Here is an 18,695-nt window from a genome sequence, read left to right on the forward strand (position 1 = left end):
CTGGCCTTAGCCCAAATTTCTTCTGGCTCCTGAGTCCGTGTAGTCGCTGTTGGGCCTTTTTGACAACAGTGGCGGTGTGGCCGGCCCATGTCAGGTCCTGGTGGATGTTGACTCCCAGGTACTTGAAGCTGTCCACCCTTTCCACCACTGTGCCGTTGATGGTGATTGGGGGTGTGCCCCCCCCCCCTTCCTCCTGTAGTCTACAATGATCTCCTTGGTCTTGGAGACGTTCAGAGAGAGGTGGTTGTCCTGGCACCATTGTTCCAGGGCCCCCACCTCCTCTCTGTAGGCCGTCTCGTCACTCTTGGAGATCAGCCCCACGACTGCTGTGTCGTCTGCAAACTTCACGATGGTGTTCGAAGTTTGAGTCGCCACGCAGTCGTGGGTGTAGAGGTCGTACCAGAAGGGGCTGGAGACGCACCCCTGGGGCGCTCCTATGCTGATGGTCAGTGGGGAGGAGGTGAGGTTGCCCACTCTCACCACCTGGCGGCAGTCTGTCAGGAAGTCCAGGATCCAGTCACACATTGCTGTGTTTAGTCCCAGATCCTTGAGCTTGCTTACCAGCCTGGAGGGTACTATGGTGTTGGATGCTGAGCTGTAGTCCACGAACAGCATTCTCACATAGGTGTCCTTCCCCTCCAGGTGGGAGAGGGCGGTGTGGAGCACGTGTGCTACTGCATCCGCTGTGCTCCTGTTGGGGCGGTATGCGAATTGTAGCGGGTCGTGTGAGTGTGGGGCGGATATGTGATATAACCAGCTTTTCGAAGCACTTGCTGGCTATGGGCGTGAGGGCTATTGGGCGCCAGTCGTTGAGGCTGGTCACTTTCTTCTATTTGGGAATGGAGATGATTGTCGCTGCTTTGAAGCAGGAGGGAACTTGCCGGAGGGAGAGGGACTGGTTGAAAATGTCTGTGAATACACCTGCCAGCTGGTGGGCTGGTGGGCGCGGGTTGGGGGGTGGGCGCCCTGGCGGAGGGGTCAAACCTAGCGTAGAACGCGTTGAGTTCGTCCGGCAGGGAGGGTGATGTGTTGGGGGATTGCTGTTTCTCCCCCTTGAAGTCGGTGGCAGCATGGAGTCCTCTCCACAGATGTCTGGGGTTGTTAGAATCCAGTTTGGACTCCAGCTGCTTCCCATATTCTCTCTGTGCTTTTTTTATAGTGGTTCAGAGGGCATATCTTGTCTGCTTGTGTTCTTCTGGTGTTCCAGAGTTGAAGGCGGTGGTCCTGGCGTGAAGGGCAGCCCGAACATCACTGTTGATCCAGGGTTTCTGATTTGGCATTATTTTGATTTTTTTTGTTGGGACTATGTCCTCAGTGCATTTTTTTATGAAGCCTGCAGACGACCCTCCACACTCTTAACTCTGTCTCCTGACTCTAACAGACTGCTCTCCACACTCTAACTCTGTCTCCTGACTCTGACAGACTGCTCTCCACACTCTAACTCTGTCTCCTGACTCTAACAGACTGCTCTCCACACTCTAACTCTGTCTCTTGACTCTAACAGACTGCTCTCCACACTCTAACTCTGTCTCCTGACTCTAACAGACTGCTCTCCACACTCTAACTCTGTCTCCTGACTCTAACAGACTGCTCTCCACACTCTAACTCTGTCTCCTGACTCTAACAGACTGCTCTCCACACTCTAACTCTGTCTCCTGACTCTAACAGACTGCCCTCCACACTCTAACTCTGTCTCCTGACTCTAACAGACTGCTCTCCACACTCTAACTCTGTCTCCTGACTCTAACAGACTGCTCTCCACACTCTAACTCTGTCTCCTGACTAACAGACTGCTCTCCACACTCTAACTCTGTCTCCTGACTCTTACTCCTGCAGTTAGGTTTGGGCAGTTATGGTAAGCACTTATTTTGAGTCTTGAATTGGGAGATAGAAGGAAGCTTCTGAGTAATTCTAAAGTTCCAAATTTGAATTCCTCATCATAAGAAATGTAGGATTTGACACTAGTGTTACATTCACTCTCTGTCACCCTTTTTGTATCGATCATAACATACTTTTTGAACATTTTCAGTAGGGCTGTCTTCTAAAAACGATTCGATCATCACTCGAGAGACCCGTTAGTCGACGGAGATTCCTCAAGTCAAGTAGCCGTGTTTTTTTTTTCTCCCTCCCCTCCACTCAGTGTGCTGTGTTGTGCTCTTAAAATACTGAACACACCCTCCCTCCCCTCCAGTCAGTGGGCTGTGTTGTGCTCTTAAAATACTGAACACAACCTCGTCAAAGTTGGTCTTAATTATAGTCAGCTTCTCCTGGATGTGTCATTACATTATTAATATCTTACCTGGATGAGCTCAAATTATGTTGTTTATGTTATCAGTCCGACTTGGAAGCACTCTCTGCCAGCCGAGCAGCCGCGTGTACGAGCAGTGTGATGCCCACTGTCTCCCCTGGCCCCAGAGAGGGGATGAGAAGAGGCTGACATTACTTCGCGGAGGCAAACCATCCTCGGCTTCGCCTCGGACGGTTCACGCCTCCGCGTCGTCCCTTAAAAAGTGATAATGTACACCTCGAAGTGCATTAACCCGCTTATACCATGGTCACTTGCCAACAAAACAATAAGACCAGTCATTTATATTTCCATGTGTAATAAATAAAGCAATCTAAATGGCTAAATGTCTGTTATTCATACTGTAAATCAGTCTTCCACGAAATAAAATAGTCCCTCCCACCTCCACCAACCTCCGTTTTAAAGCCGACTCAAACGCTAACTTTATCACAGGAATGCGGGTTTAACAATGTTTTGCGTTCTACATTAAATGAAGACATTACCGTTTGGCTGCTTGCTTTATTTTGTATGATAGATACGTATTGGCCAAGTATATTAACATTTAAGAGCGAAGAGTTTCAGGAAGTGAAAAGTGCAGCGGGGGCTCGCACTGCGTGCTGTATGTGGTGAAATGCAGCTCTCTCTCTCTCTCTCTCTCTCTCTCTCTCTCTCTCTCTCTCTCTCTCTCTCTCTCAAAGGGCTCGCCCCCGCTCGTGCACGAGCCGAGGGAAATTTCCTTTTTGTCGCCGAGAAGAGCCTGGTGACGCGAGGTTAAAAATCTCCGAAACGAAAATCAAAATTGTAAATAAGAGTTATTTTTGATAAACTGAGCACACAGGGGTGATTTAAATAGTTACTTTGACCGACTCAATTTTTTTCTCAACTTAGAAAAGTGCCTTATTAACCCTTAACGGGGGTATAGAGCTCAAACTGCTCTCTTGATGCACTGTTGAAACTATGGCGCATTGATATGAACGGTGAACAGACCATTTGGCTGAACAACTTTACCAACTGTACATTATCACTTTTTAACGGACACCCTGCAGCCAATCAGAATCGAGTATTCACCCAGACCATGGTATAAATCATGTTAACCTTACTTTATTCTCATCAGAAACCACTTTGCACGTTTAAACAAGTTTGCAGCCTAGCGATAACTCGAAAACATTTTATTGATCTATTCACATCAGAGGAAGCCAGGATTAAACAAAACGATATCAGAAATACACAGCGCGTCCGCCCGTGTGTCTTTTCCGTGAATGACTTTGCCAGCAGCAGCAATGCTTTACCTCAGACTCTGTTCCCAAATTCATTGGTTTCTGGCTGCATTCATAATCCTATATTGACGTTAGTGCACCATCTTCTGGAAACAACAACACCTGTTTGTTTCTATGTTGCTCCTCTGGAAGCAACAACAGGGGAAATATAACGTTAGATGTGGAGCCCAGCTGCCATTAGCATACAGGTCGCTACTTGAAGTTAGCTCAGCCGATCTCTGGCTCAGCTGACAGGAGTCTTGAGACAGACTCCTGGACGCAGAAACGTTTTCATCACCGCACAGTGAAATCACAACAAAACACAGCCTCGCTCTGTCTGAGACTGAGGCTGAATAATTTCCTCCTCCGCAGTTACCAGTGTCAAGATACTGCGACTTAGCAAACAACAGGCAGGAAGTTAGGTATAGCTGTGCCAAGGTCTGCCAGGAAGTTGGGTGTGCCTTCAGAGTAAAAGCATAAATTGTGTCACTTCTGAGATACGTTTTTTTTTTTAGCTGTGCAGTGCAACAAATGGTTAGAGAAGTATAACAGTATAAAAGTACAATAGTATAAACACAGCACACACTGTCCAGAATTCTATCTATCTATTAGGGCTGTGGCGATTCATTTATCTCCCGATTCGATACTATCACGATTCTTGGGTGCCGATTCGATTTATATTGCGATTCTTAAGTATTGCGATTCTATGATTATTGCGATTCGATATTACGATTTATTGCGATTTTTGTTTATTTTTTTCTTTTCTTTTTTCAGTTTGTTTGCTTTTTACACTAGATTAGAACATGGGAAAAGTTGAATCATACACTAGAGACTGTATATTATATATCATGAGTAGGGCTGGGCGATATAGTTAAAAACAGGGGCGGACTGGGATCATAATTCAGGCTGGGTATTAGATACCAAGCAGGCCAGGCCGATATGGGCCGACGCGCGTGAAATTTGGGCCGTTTGAAGCCCAATTTGGGCCGTTTGAAGCCAGATTTGGGCCGTTTGAAGTCCAATTTTACAATGAGATGCACCCACTTTAACCCTGAAGTGTAATTATTACTTCAGACTAACTAATAAAGTAATAAAACCACTAGTAAACCAGTAGGCGGCGCCTGGCCTGCTGTTCAGTGAGTGGCCTGACTGCAAGCACCCAATTTTCTTTTTTCTTTTTCTTTTCTTTTTCGATTATCGATTCTGGAATAAAAGATTGATTAAAAAAATCGTGACATTAAAAATCGCGATACTTAGGTGAATCGATTTTTCGCCTACTATCTATCTATCTATCTATCTATCTATCTATCTATTATCCCTATGAAGATATTCTTTTTTTTAAAGAATAGTCGAATATTCGTATTGGACAGTCAAATCTGAGTCGACTGGCAGAATCCTGAGTCGAGGACAGCCATAATTTTCAGCACATTTGAACAATACCGTGATAGTACTGATAACCGTGATACTTTTGGTCACTATAATGATGATATTTTCATATCGTTTCATCTGTATTGACACCAAGATCATCTTATCAGGTTAGTCTTCACAACTTTATTGCAGTTACAATTTCCATAGGCTGCCAGTCTGTGGCCGCAATTTTTTTTTAAAGTTTAACTTAATTTTTTCCCCTTTTCTTTCCAAAATTCATGATTGCTCGATATACAATTCTTTTTGGAATGCCTTTGGCTATAAGTGTATCAAATTATATGCTTTTATCACAAAATGCATAATTGTTATTCTTAACTACTTGTCTTTGGGTCTAACTGGATGTCATTGTGTTGCTGCAGAACCCCTGTCCTGAGGCAGGAGCTTCTTTCCTCTCTAGAATCAGCTTCTGGTGGATCAACAGGTAAGACATTTCAACTAGCTTCTTCCTCCCCATGTACCAACTCCATGTACCAGGTCCCCATGTACCAACTCCATGTACCAGGTCCCCATGTACCAACTCCATGTACCAGGTCCCCATGTACCAACTCCATGTTCCAGGTCCCCATGTACCAACTCCATGTACCAACTCCCCATGTACCAACTCCATGTACCAACTCCCCATGTACCAACACCCCATGTACCAACTCCCCATGTACCAACTCCTTGTACCAGGTCCCCATGTACCAACTCCATGTACCAGGTCCCCATGTACCAACTCCATGTTCCAGGTCCCCATGTACCAACTCCATGTACCAACTCCCCATGTACCAACTCCATGTACCAACTCCCCATGTACCAACTCCATGTACCAACTCCATGTACCAGGTCCCCATGTACCAACTCCCCATGTACCAGCGGGATGCTAAATGTACCAGTGGGATGCTAACATGCGATGGGGATATTTATAAATGTTGATTGTCTCTCTGCTATAGAGTGCTCTGTCTGGCTCTTTAAAGCCCCCTTCCAGTCAGTGTTTCGACCTATTTAACAGTTAGTGTTCTTTTTCCAACAATGTGTGTGGACGCTGGTTAATAGTGGCACGTCATCTGATTCTGTGCTACATAATCAGATCAGGGAATCATCTGATCATGGAATCATCATCCAATCATGGTAGTTGGAAACCCTCATTAGTGTTTTGCTTGCACCTGTGTTTACCCTGCCTTTTCGACACAAAATGGCCCCCGTGAGAAGGGTCTATTGGATTTCAAAATGGATTTCACTATTGAAATCAGCATGACTTGTACTTGCGAGCTAGTTAGTGTTTCGGTCACCCGAAAACGTTTTGAGCCTGGCGTTACAGCGGACGGTACAGCAGTCCGAGTGTAGCTAAAAGCTAGCTAGCTACTTAACACATTGAGTGCCAAGGACGTCTGTGGACGTCCTAAAAAAAAGTAACGAGAAGTGCCAAGGACGTCTGTGGACGTCCTAAAATCATAATTCATATTATTCCATAATTCTGCTGTTTAAGGTCGTACCCAGCCAGTGAGCATGAATCCCTTCAAGGGATCACACGGCGCCACCTTAAAAATCTACACGGGAGCTGCGCCACCCACCTCAGATCCTTTACTTTGTGCAGGAGAAAGCCGTGATCAAAGAGACACCCGATGCATGCTGCAGCCAGAGCCACACAGATGTCTGTCTATCCGTCTGCACATAGCCTCTCCACACGACTACCCGCCAGAAAGACAGCACCCGAAGCCGAACGGCCAAACCCTTTCCTGCAGTCCCGTTTGCCATTTCCTTGTTGCGCTGGGATCCGCCCGGGGCAAAAACGGAGGCTGCGAAAACAGACTGTGTGCGTGTGGGGAGGAGCCTGCAGCTCAGGGGTGGAGAGGGGGGGAGAGGGGGGTGGGGCACGCAGGCGCTTCAACCCATTTAATGGAAACCTGATGCAAACGCACCTAATTGACCTATCGCTAAGCCACGCCCCGACCGCAGATGAGCCAATCACAGCACGTGCAGCTCTGCAATACACTCGGACATTCTCAGCTTAGAGTTCCATAGAGAAGCACTAGAAAACACGAGTTTCCTCTGTTTTTATGGGGTTTTATACATTTATAAGTTGAAAAAATGGTCAAACGATGTGCATGGGGGTAAATGCAACATTACGAGGTATCCTGGGAGGCCAGACAATGGATAATAAGAAACTAGTAAACGTAGATCCACTCACACCCACAATGATACTGTTTTGGAGTTAAATCTGCAATCGTGGTGACAGCGAGATGAGTCTTCTCCCTTATTTGGCTTCCATGATCCAAAAGGTATCATAAAATCATCATGGTATTCAGAAAGTCTGCAAAATAAAATGCTGAATTATGTGAGTTTCCAGTCATTACGTCATACGCATGGAGTTGGTGAAGAGGTAGAGAGGAGAGGCTGACCAGTGAGACTAGTGAAGAGGAGGCTCATTGATTGATGTGATTATAACATCCCCAGACACCAGTCAAACCCTAAAACGAGGGAATTAATCCTGTTCTCCAAATAAATGTGAGGTACGAATTCGCATTTTAAATGGAAACATGGCTATTGTAGTGGTCTGATGAGTGACGTATGATATTCAGATAATACAATACATTTACAGTAAATAGCTGCCGTTAGCCTCTGTCATTAGCTAGCTGTTAGCTGTGAGCTACGTTAGTTACGTGGTAACAAAATGCCACTGAATGACCAGTTTGATATAACTGTTAACCAGTTCGAGTCATGCTCTTTCCATAAAGCCACCAGTGTTGCTATTATGTTGGCTAGTTGTTGATATTATTACAATATTGTGGCTCTTAACACATTGAGTGCCACAGCGCTTCAGTAAAATTGTCTGGAGCCTGTGCCAGATTCACTTCCATTCAGTTGAAAACAGCTATAGAATTTTTTCTATTATGGCTATATTGAGAGGGCTGGACTCAATGAAACATTGAACACTCCTGCTTCCAAAGAAGAAATTTTGTTTCTAGACAGTTCCATTATGAAATGACAGCCTCTGTAAGAAGTGCACTTTCAAGGGTTTTCTGCCGTTTTTTTTAACTTTTCAAGATATAGTGACTTTTATGAATACTTTTTGCACTCTAATTTCGAGCACATTCACTGACTCTGGCTGGTGTTTTCTGATGTAGTGGCGTGGTGTGGTTTCTGTGCAGGCTGCTCCCCCCACCCCCCTCCCCCCCCCCTCCACCCCCGAGCTGCGGGCTCCTCCCCACACGCACAACAGACTCCGTTTTTGCCCCGGACAGATCCCAGCGCGCAACAAGGAAGTGCCAAACGCGACTGAACGAAAAGGGCTTGGCCGTTCGGCTTCGGGTGCTGGCTTTCTGGCAGGGAATCATGTGGAGAAACAGATAGATAGAAGATAGATATAAGCAGAAGAGCTCAGTTGTGGGCACGGATGCAGCCGAGCCAACTGTCCGCTCCGCTGCAGACAGAGCAATCAATACGGCTCTGGCTGAAGCATGCATCGGTTTCCACTTTGATCACGTCTTTCCCTGCTGTCTCCTGTACAAAGTAAAGGATCTGAGGTGGGTGGCGCAGCTCCCGTGACGATGTTTAAGGTGGCGCCGTGTGATCCCTTGAAGGGATTCATGCTCACTGGCTAGGTACGACCTTAAACAGCAGAATTATGGAATAATATGAATTATGATTTTAGGACGTCCACTGACGTCCTTGGCACTCCTCGTTACATTTTCTTAGGACGTCCAGAGACGTCCTTGGCACTCAATGTGTTAAGTAACGTTTTGACAGAGATGCAGGGAAACTGTCATGGCAGCGACTGTTTCCGGTGTTTCCGCTCTCGACCTGACAACGAGTTGAGCAAAAAGAGAACAGACAGTGAGAACAGTGCTGCAGTCATTATGCTGCAGTGGAATAATGGGTGTAACAAGCTATTAGCTTCGGTTCTTATCAATGTAAGTTCTTTGGGGCAAATGATGGCATGTGTGGATACTGCACACGCACATGCTGGCATGTGTGGATACTGCACATGCACATGATGTCGTGTGGATACTGCACACGCACATGATGTCGTGTGGATACTGCACACGCACATGATGTTGTGTGGATACTGCACACGCACATGATGGCATGTGTGGATACTGCACACGATGTGTGGATACTGCACACGCACATGTACACATGCACACGCACATGTACACATGCACACGCACATGTACACATGCACACGCACATGTACGTTTTCATAGAACATCAACGGTTGTACAGCTATGAAAAACTGACTGGAGGGAGGCTTTAACGACTCTCTTATCTTATATCCATTTTTGCCTCTGGCCAATCCTCACCATTACTCTCTCAAATTCTCTCTTCTTTTTCTTTGTATACAATTTGACGGTTGCTCTTCCCTCCTTCCTGCACCTCCCCTCTGGTGATGGTTTCTGCCTGTGCCAGGCTCATGCTGACGGGCTACAGGCGCCCCCTGGAGGAGAAGGACCTGTGGTGTCTGAATGCTGAGGACCGCTCCCAGAGGGTGGTGCCCCACCTGGTGCGCCGCTGGAACACAGAGTGCCAGAAGGTCAAAAGGTCAGTAAGCAGCACGCAGCGACTGGCTGCTAGGAGGAAGTAGGAATGTGCAACTTTGATAACTGTTCTGTACATTCAGTCAGTCTACTGGAAAAACATTGATATATACAGGGTTAAAAGGATTTCCTTTCCTTTGACACATTATAGTCATGTAAAAAATTCTGATAAATTATATTTATGCTATTTCCAAGCTCGTCAACGTGATATCTCAAAAACACCTTGACGGAATTTCTTCCAATTTGGCTCAGAAGTGATTACATTTTGGTGGTCAAAGGTCAAAGTTCAAGATCACTGTGACCTCACGACCGCTTGTTTCATGGTCGTTAACGCGATATCTCAGGAACGCCTTGACGGAATTTCTTCCAATTTGGCTCAAACGTTGCCTTGGACTCAAGGATGAACTGATTAAATTTTGCTCGTCAAAGTTCAAGGTCACTGTGACCTCACGAATGCCATTTTCAAGCTTGTTAATGCAATCAGTAATGCCTTGATGGAATTTCTTCACATTTGGCTCATACATCAAAGTCTGGGCAGACATGTATGTCCACTGCTCACTTGTTGGCAGAGGCATATACAGTATCTGAACCTGGAAGAGGGCGTGACTCTGGCTTGGTCTGCATGGTTTACATCCACTATACTCCAAGGGCAAGATAATTCCCAAATATGAAGCTATTCTGAGTGATCACATTCATCCTATTGTGGAAGATCTCTCTCTATGTTAATGGAGGTGGAGTGTTCCAGGACAGAAATACCTCAGTGGTCAGAGTGGGTTGATGTTCCAGTCAGCAGATGTTAAAGGGGTTCTGGAACAGGTTCAAGGTGCTGTGCACTAGGGGTGGGGGAAAAAAATCGATTCACCTAAGTATCGCGATTTTTAATGTCACGATTTTTTGGATCGATCTTTTATTCCAGAATCGATAATCGCAAATTAATTTTTTTTTTTTTTTTTGGGTGCTTGCAGTCAGGCCACTCACTGAACAGCAGGCCAGGCGCCGCCTACTGGTTTACTAGTGGTTTTATTACTTTATTAGTTAGTCTGAAGTAATAATTACACTTCAGGGTTAAAGTGGGTGCATCTCATTGTAAAATTGGACTTCAAACGGCCCAAATCTGGCTTCAAACGGCCCAAATTTCACGCGCGTTGGCCCATATCGGCCTGGCCTGCTTGGTATCTAATGCCCGGCCTGAATTATGATCCCAGTCCGCCCCTGTTTTTAACTACCGTATATCGCCCAGCCCTACTCATGATATATAATATACAGTCTCTAGTGTATGATTCAACTTTTCCCATGTTCTAATCTAGTGTAAAAAAGCAAACAAACTGAAAAAAAGAAAAGAAAAAAATAAACAAAAATCGCAATAAATCGTAATATCGAATCGCAATAATCGTAGAATCGCAATACTTAAGAATTGCAATATAAATCGAATCGGCACCCAAGAATCGTGATAGTATCGAATCGGGAGATAAGTGAATCGCCACAGCCCTACTGTGCACCCTGTGACCACACTATGCCGTGGTGTTTCTTTTCTTTTGGCACTTATATTTAGAGTCTTTATGAATTCACCTCAGTTCTGTTTATAGCCCCTTATCACACAAGCATGTCTCAAAGGGCTTTACATAGCATCATCAGAGTATAAACTACATCATATATCTACACACAACATAGCTTACATACATTATGCATACTACGCATTTTACTAGATTACATTACGATACTACACAAACACAGCATGTCTTCAGACTGTGGGAGGAAACCCACGCAAACACAGGGAGAACATGCAAACTACACACAGAAAGGACCAGGGTAGAGATTCAAACCTGCAACCTTCTTGCTGTTAGGCGACCGTGCTAACCACTGAGCCATTCCCAGTTCACACCACCTACTTGTCCTGTAATTCCCTTCCCCAGGCCAGAAGAGAAGACTGTGTACTCCCCTAAGCGAGCATCGCGTGGCGAGAGTGCAGAAGGCAGACCTGTGGAGGAGTCAGAGATCTTGATTGTAAAAGGCCGGGGGAAGCCCAGCGAGCCCTCCCTGTTCTGGGCCCTGTGCCTCACCTTCGGACCCTACTTCCTCATCTCCTCTCTCTATAAGATCATCCAGGACATCCTCATGTTTGTTGGGCCTGAGATCCTCAGGTGAGGTGCCCTGTGTTTGTCTTATTGTCTTAGCTTAGCGATAGGGAACTTAAAGGCACAGCTCACTGAAAAACAATACTGATTTATTTTGCACATGATCTCACACATATCCAAAAACTGTAAACAGTTTCGCAGACATTCATTTAGTTTGACAGTGGTGGCCTAAAGGTTAGAGAAGCAAGTGACCCGGAAGGTTGTCTGTTCAATCCCCGGACCGGCAGGATAAATCTGGGTGGGGAAAGTGAAAAAGCAGCGCTTGCCCCTCCCTCATTACCACCACTGAGGTGCCCTTGAGCAAGGCCCTTAACCCCAACCGCTCAAGTGGAGCTGCTCAGTAGCCAGCAGATCAGACTGTGGTTGTACTGGTCAGCTTCCAGGTGTGAATCACTTGTTCTTTCGTTCTGTATCTCGCTAATGGGAAGCTCATTCGGTGTGACCAATCATGCAAGCTCCAATGACACCACGTCTGCCAACCGGCAGACCAATCATCGTTCAGATGATCGGGATGGACTGTCCCCCTATAAGAGGTCAAGGAACCAGCTCTACCTCATTGTCGCCTTCTTCAAGAATCGATTTTTTTGGAGCACCCCTACTATCTATCTATCTCATGTAACTATGTTTCTTTTTTCAGGCGACTCTTTCATTTTCTCACTCGTGGTCTCAAGATAACGCCCTGTGAATTCCACTTTGGGTTCCTAATTCTGTGGAATTTGTGGGCCGTTGTCTGAGACTCAGCATGCAAAGCAGCATGTATCACGGAGCACGGAGACATTCATTTCTCAACCCTGAAGCTTGCATTTGGAGTTGTCCGTTTCATTGACCAGTCATTTACGGCAAAATCGAGATTATAGGCTGTAGCCTACTATCAATTGTTTTTAAGATCAGATCTAATATATGGCCGGAATTTATTCCATTTGTCCGGGAGACTGAAATCTGCCGGACACGTTGACCGGCAACGGAAACGCTGGTGTGAATGTATGTGAATGTGAACAGGGCACTCTTGAAAAAGAGAGCATTGCTCTCAGTGACACTCCCCCTGTATACATAAAGGTTATTTTTTTTTACATACCAATGGTTCTATTTGTAAAAGTGTCATTAATGACTCTGTTGACTGTAAAACATTTCATTGTGAACCCAAAAACCTAATTTGAAATAGGCTCACTTTTTTTTTTTAATGTATTTTATTTTGCAATTAAAACATTTCAGAACACAGAAAAACAAACAAACTCAGATACAGGAAAAGAAAAGGAATAAAGAAAAAACATACCGTACTGTACATACACTCAAAATTACAACACAGTGCCACCAGTTACATACAGAGCTTATGTGCTTGTAAAAGAAAGGGGAAAAAAGAAAGTATATATATATATATATATATTAGGGGTGTCACGGTACACAAAAGTCACGGTTCGGTACGTACCTCGGTTTTGGGTTAGAGTTTTATATATATAGTTATATATATCGGTTCGGTACGAATACGGTACAACGGAGAAAAACAGCAACAAATCCCAAATTCTGTTTTTTTCCCTTTGAATTTTTCTGAATTCTGTGTTTTGCTTTTTACGCTCATTTTACCATCAGAAATAGTGTCTAATAAGTGGGAATGAATAAATGTCCACAATTTAATAAGATCTAGGCAATCCACACAAAAAGGTTTTACTATTCAAAGTGTGAGGTGCGCCTCCCTCTCAGATGTCTGTATTCCAGCTGTTTGACAGGGCAAAGGCATTTCCCCCCACTTTAAATCTTTATTGTACACAAGTTTTTTAAACAGAGTGCATGTGGAGTAGCGTCTGGCATACTCTTCGCGCACGCGCTGGAGGCGGGGTTCCGCGGAGGGCGCGCGCACTCTGCGCGGGCCAAAACAGAACATAGTCAGTGCGCAGCTCGCTCCGAAATGCCAGGGGGCGGTACGAACAAAATCTCGCAGAGAAGCGTTGAAGGAGGAAGCAAGGTGCCTGTGCCTGTGGTAGTCTATCAGCGGAGATCTGCTGTGATTGAGTCCTCACCGTCCTCATCGTCGTAAAGTCGCCTTCGAAGCATGACGTTTGATTATAACGAACTAGTTGTGTGGCTTAACCTTCCCAAATGTTGAGGGTCGTTTTTTAGAATTTAATACATAGAATTGGGAACGTTACATTCAATTTCATTCAGACTGTCTGGCACTCAATCGCCGCCATTTTCCCCTGGAGTCTTCCCTCAAAAGCGTCCATGTTGACAATGTGCCAAAACCCGACGCGCTGATAGAAAAATCTCCATGGACGCGCCGCGCTGCGCTCAGGCCTCGCCCCCCGACATGCCCCGTGCGATGATGTCAAAATCGCCGCATGCCCTATGCGCTTGGCTGGGCGCGAAGACTATGCCAAAGGCTTAACTCATTCACCGCCAGTTTAGGACTGCCAATATTTAGCACAGGCCAAAGATTTTCATAATTGTTGGTCATCGTTCAAGACCCACAGTAAATTATCTATTAGCACCAGAGTGATTTGCAATACCTCAAAATGAAGATGTACGTCTCTGGGTTCACCAGGAAAAAAAAAGTGAGCTTTTAGCATGTTCTGTACTCTACTTATAGCCATTTATATTAGGGGTGGGGGAAAAAATCGATTCACCTAAGTATCGCGATTTTTAATGTCACGATTTTTTGGATCGATCTTTTATTCCAGAATCGATAATCGCAAATTTAAATTTTTTTTTTTTTTTTTTTTTTTTTTTGGGTGCTTGCAGTCAGGCCACTCACTGAACAGCAGGCCAGGCGCCGCCTACTGGTTTACTAGTGGTTTTATTACTTTATTAGTTAGTCTGAAGTAATAATTACACTTCAGGGTTAAAGTGGGTGCATCTCATTGTAAAATTGGACTTCAAACGGCCCAAATCTGGCTTCAAACGGCCCAAATTTCACGCGCGTTGGCCCATATCGGCCTGGCCTGCTTGGTATCTAATGCCCGGCCTGAATTATGATCCCAGTCCGCCCCTGTTTTTAACTATATCGCCCAGCCCTACTCATGATATATAATATACAGTCTCTAGTGTATGATTCAACTTTTACCATGTTCTAATCTAGTGTAAAAAAGCAAACAAACTGAAAAAAGAAAAGAAAAAAATAAACAAAAATCGCAATAAATCGTAATATCGAATCGCAATAATCGTAGAATCGCAATACTTAAGAATCGCAATATAAATCGAATCGGCACCCAAGAATCGTGATAGTATCGAATCGGGAGATAAGTGAATCGCCACAGCCCTAATTTATATACACCCTGTTTTCACCCAAAAGGTCTCTCTGAGAAAAGAAATTGCAGAAAATGGCATTTATGTATTTATGCACACAATCTCAGGCAGAACTCGCTCTCAATTCTTTTATTTTGAACTGTATTGACATCAGACATGTAAATATTATTCATTATGACACAAATGACAAAAAAAAAAAAAATATATATATATATATATATATATGAAGTGCTTTTTTTACATTCAACAATACAGTTTGCTCAGTGTGAGTGAGTGTACAGACAGACAGACAGACAGACAGACAGACAGACAGACACACACAGACACAGACACAGACACACACACACACACACACACACACACACACACACACACACACACACACACACACAGAGAGAGAGTTCTGTCCACAGCTACTGCTAGATCGCACCTCCTTCCCCCCACCTCCTTCCCCCTCCTTCCCCATCAGCGTTTTGCCTCCTCTGCTCGTTTCCCTCCTCTCGTTCGGGCTGGGACGAATGCTGCCTGCGACACGACTATATACAGTCCATGGACACGACACAGGAACGGGTCCGGCTTGGCTTTGGGACCAGGCGCTGCTGGAACCGGATCGATCATGTTCGTCACGGGTTTGACTAGGCAGTCCAGTCTTCCTCGCCAGGAAAGTGGCTGTGCTGCTCTGCTGCTTGACTCTGTGTGAAAGCCATTTATGTGGCGAGGCTGTGTGGAGGAGGAGAACAGCTTCTCCTCCTCCACACAGTTGTGACTCCGTCTCGTCTCTTTCGGGCTGGCACATAGGAACGGGGTCCAGGGACCAGGATCGATCATGTTGGTCACGGGTTTGACTACCGCGGTTTCGATGTCCGCTGCTCTGCAGCAAGTTCGATCAGCTCTGCAGCGTGGCGAGGGGGCATTTCAATGGCGTTTCTCCTCTGCAACAAGGAAGCGCGTTTCTCCTCCTTTCCACCTTCTTCCTAATTTCAAACAACAGCTGCGGTATGTGTTTGATAACGTGCTGTAGGCTTGACTTTGAGGTTAGGGACCTGAAACTATGTCACAGGCTGGGTAAGTGTTTCAACTATGCACTGCACTCATAAAAACAAAAACACGTCAAACACGTCTTTGGCGTGGATGGCTATTTCTGATAACACGTCAAAGACGTCTTTGGCGGTGAATGAGTTAATACTCCCACCCACCCCTCCCCCGCTGTCTGACAGACAGCGGGGTGGCTTTCACTTTCCCAAGTAAGTAGGCTAACGTTAGTGGATGCGAGTTTTGTTTACCATAATGATTACGTTCGGTCATCATGTTGGATTATTGGAACATGACAAGGAGTCATCCCCTCTTCCTCACCGCTTCTTGCTTGTCATCTCACGCGATGTAAGTTGCTTGTTTACAAGTTAACAGCTTTGTCAGTGTTATGTAACGTGTAGCTGCAACGCGCAACTATAAACGACGTTGCGCGTCGCGGCTACGTAACATTACATTAGCAAGCTTACCTCGTTGGCTTGATGTTGACGAAATTTGCAAAATCGCTTATCGCCTGAGTCATAAAAGTCATTAGGATACTGCTCTGCACTCGCTTGTTTGACGACGGTAAAGGGGGAGCAGCTGGACGCTTCAATGTTGTTGTGGTTTTGTGAAGCAGCATGGAAGCTACGGCTTGTAAACACGCTGGAGCGACTGACCCCCGGTAATGTTTCCTCTCCACAAAACGTTCCATTCAGTGAACGCAGATTTCTATGGCCCTTGTGTTGTTTTGGTGTGTCTTCTTCTGTGGCGATTATGGCGTTCAAACAGCGTTTAGGTGCTTTACCATCACCTTCTTCTGGATTTGACGTATTCCTCAATTCGGTATGGCCGTGAATTGGGCGTGAATTCAAGCCCATACCGTGAATTCACGGGACGAATACACGTACCGCGACACACCCCTAATGTATATAAAAAAAATCCTCATATGTAACCTGCATACTGTGGCAATAAAAGTGATTCTGATTCTGAGATTTGCGTGGGCTTTTGAACCTAATGTAATGAGAGAGAGTTTAGGAGAAATGGTTCGAGAAACACAGCTGCTGTATCTGGAGCGAGTAGCAACTCCAACTTTCACTTTGGAAACAGGCGAGTTAAATTTACAGTTGAAGACTTGTACTCACTTTGGGTTGAAAACAGGAAAGAACGACATTAAACAAGCGCACCCAGTTCAGATAAGCAGTAGAGCGGAGGAGGGGGAGGGGAGGCTTCCCTGAACTGAACTGGGTGCGCTTGTTTAATGCCGCCGGCGCGTCCCCCGCGCGTTACGGTAAGTGGACTTGGCCTTTTTATGCCTCCGCCGGCGAAGCCAGGCCGAAGGCATTATGGATCCGGGTTGTCCGTCCGTACGTACGGCCGTCCGTACGGATGTCTGTCCGTACGGATGTTTGTTAACGCCATATCTGAGGAACGCCTTGACGGAATTTCATCAGATTCGCCTTAAACATTCACTTAGGCTCAAGGATGATCTGATTAGATTTTGGTGGTCAAAGGTCAAAGGTCAAGGTCACTGTGACCTCTCGAACGCCATTTTCAAGCTTGTTAACGCGATATCTGAGGAACGCCTGGACGGAATTTCATCAGATTCGCCTTAAACCTTCACTTAGGCTCAAGGATGATCTGATTAGATTTTGGTGGTCAAAGGTCAAAGGTCAAGGTCACTGTGACCTCTCGAACGCCATTTTCAAGCTTGTTAACGCGATATCTGAGGAACGCCTGGACGGAATTTCATCAGATTCGCCTTAAACATTCACTTAGGCTCAATGATGATCTGATTAGATTTTGGTGGTCAAAGGTCAAAGGTCAAGGTCACTGTGACCTCTCGAACGCCATTTTCAAGCTTGTTAACGCGATATCTGAGGAACGCCTGGACGGAATTTCATCAGATTCGCCTTAAACATTCACTTAGGCTCAAGGATGATCTGATTAGATTATGGTGGTCAAAGGTCAAGGTCACTGTGACCTCTCGAACACCATTTTCAAGCTTGTTAACGCGATATCTGAGGAACGCCTGGACGGAATTTCATCAGATTCGCCTTAAACATTCACTTAGGCTCAAGGATGATCTGATTAGATTTTGGTGGTCAAAGGTCAAAGGTCAAGGTCACTGTGACCTCTCGAACGCCATTTTCAAGCTTGTTAACGCGATATCTGAGGAACGCCTGGACGGAATTTCATCACATTCACCTTAAACATTCAATTAGGCTCAAGGATGATCGGATTAGATTTTGGTGGTCAAAGGTCAAAGGTCAAGGTCACTGTGACCTCTCAAACGCCATTTTCAAGCTTGTTAACGCGATATCTGAGGAACGCCTGGACGGAATTTCATCAGATTCGCCTTAAACATTCACTTAGGCTCAAGGATGAACTGATTCCATTTTGGTTATCAAAGGTCAAAGGTCAAGGTCACAGTGACCTAACAAATGCCATTTTCAAGCTCGGTAACGCCATATCTCAGTAACACCTTGACTAAATTTCTTCACATTTGGCTCAAATATCCAATTCTGCAAAGAAACGCCTTGATGCAATTTCTTCCAATTTGGCTCCAACATCCACTTGGACTCAAGAATGAACTAATGGCGGAGGCATAAGTCCGCGTTGCGGTCGTTCTAGTTTATTATTAAAACGGCACAATTTTAATTTGAACAGATAATTAATTACGATGATCCGAGGTCGATGGGGGGTCGGCCCATCACGATGGTCGATGCCATCGTCCATTGTGCCAACCCTAATATATATATATATATATATATATATATATATATATATATATATATGAATGAGACACACCCGTCACCCCTAACCTCGT

The 18,695-nt window shown here is 45.2% G+C and overlaps 1 protein-coding gene across 1 annotated transcript in view; it reads left to right on the plus strand.

Annotated features, from left to right (window-relative positions):
* Nucleotides 1–18,695, plus strand: part of LOC310787696 (multidrug resistance-associated protein 1-like) — a gene marked incomplete at its 5' end in the record, with an annotated part of 140,878 nt that overhangs the window by 27,837 nt on the left and 94,346 nt on the right. The window contains 3 exons of the mRNA XM_083649179.1: nucleotides 5,328–5,389; nucleotides 9,358–9,489; nucleotides 11,399–11,626. Of these exons, the coding sequence (XP_083505305.1) occupies nucleotides 5,328–5,389; nucleotides 9,358–9,489; nucleotides 11,399–11,626 (422 nt within the window). The remainder of the gene's footprint in view (nucleotides 1–5,327; nucleotides 5,390–9,357; nucleotides 9,490–11,398; nucleotides 11,627–18,695) is intronic.

The sequence above is a fragment of the Poromitra crassiceps genome (genome assembly GCF_964638095.1).
Source record: "Poromitra crassiceps genome assembly, chromosome: 13".
Lineage (NCBI taxonomy): Eukaryota > Metazoa > Chordata > Actinopteri > Beryciformes > Melamphaidae > Poromitra > Poromitra crassiceps.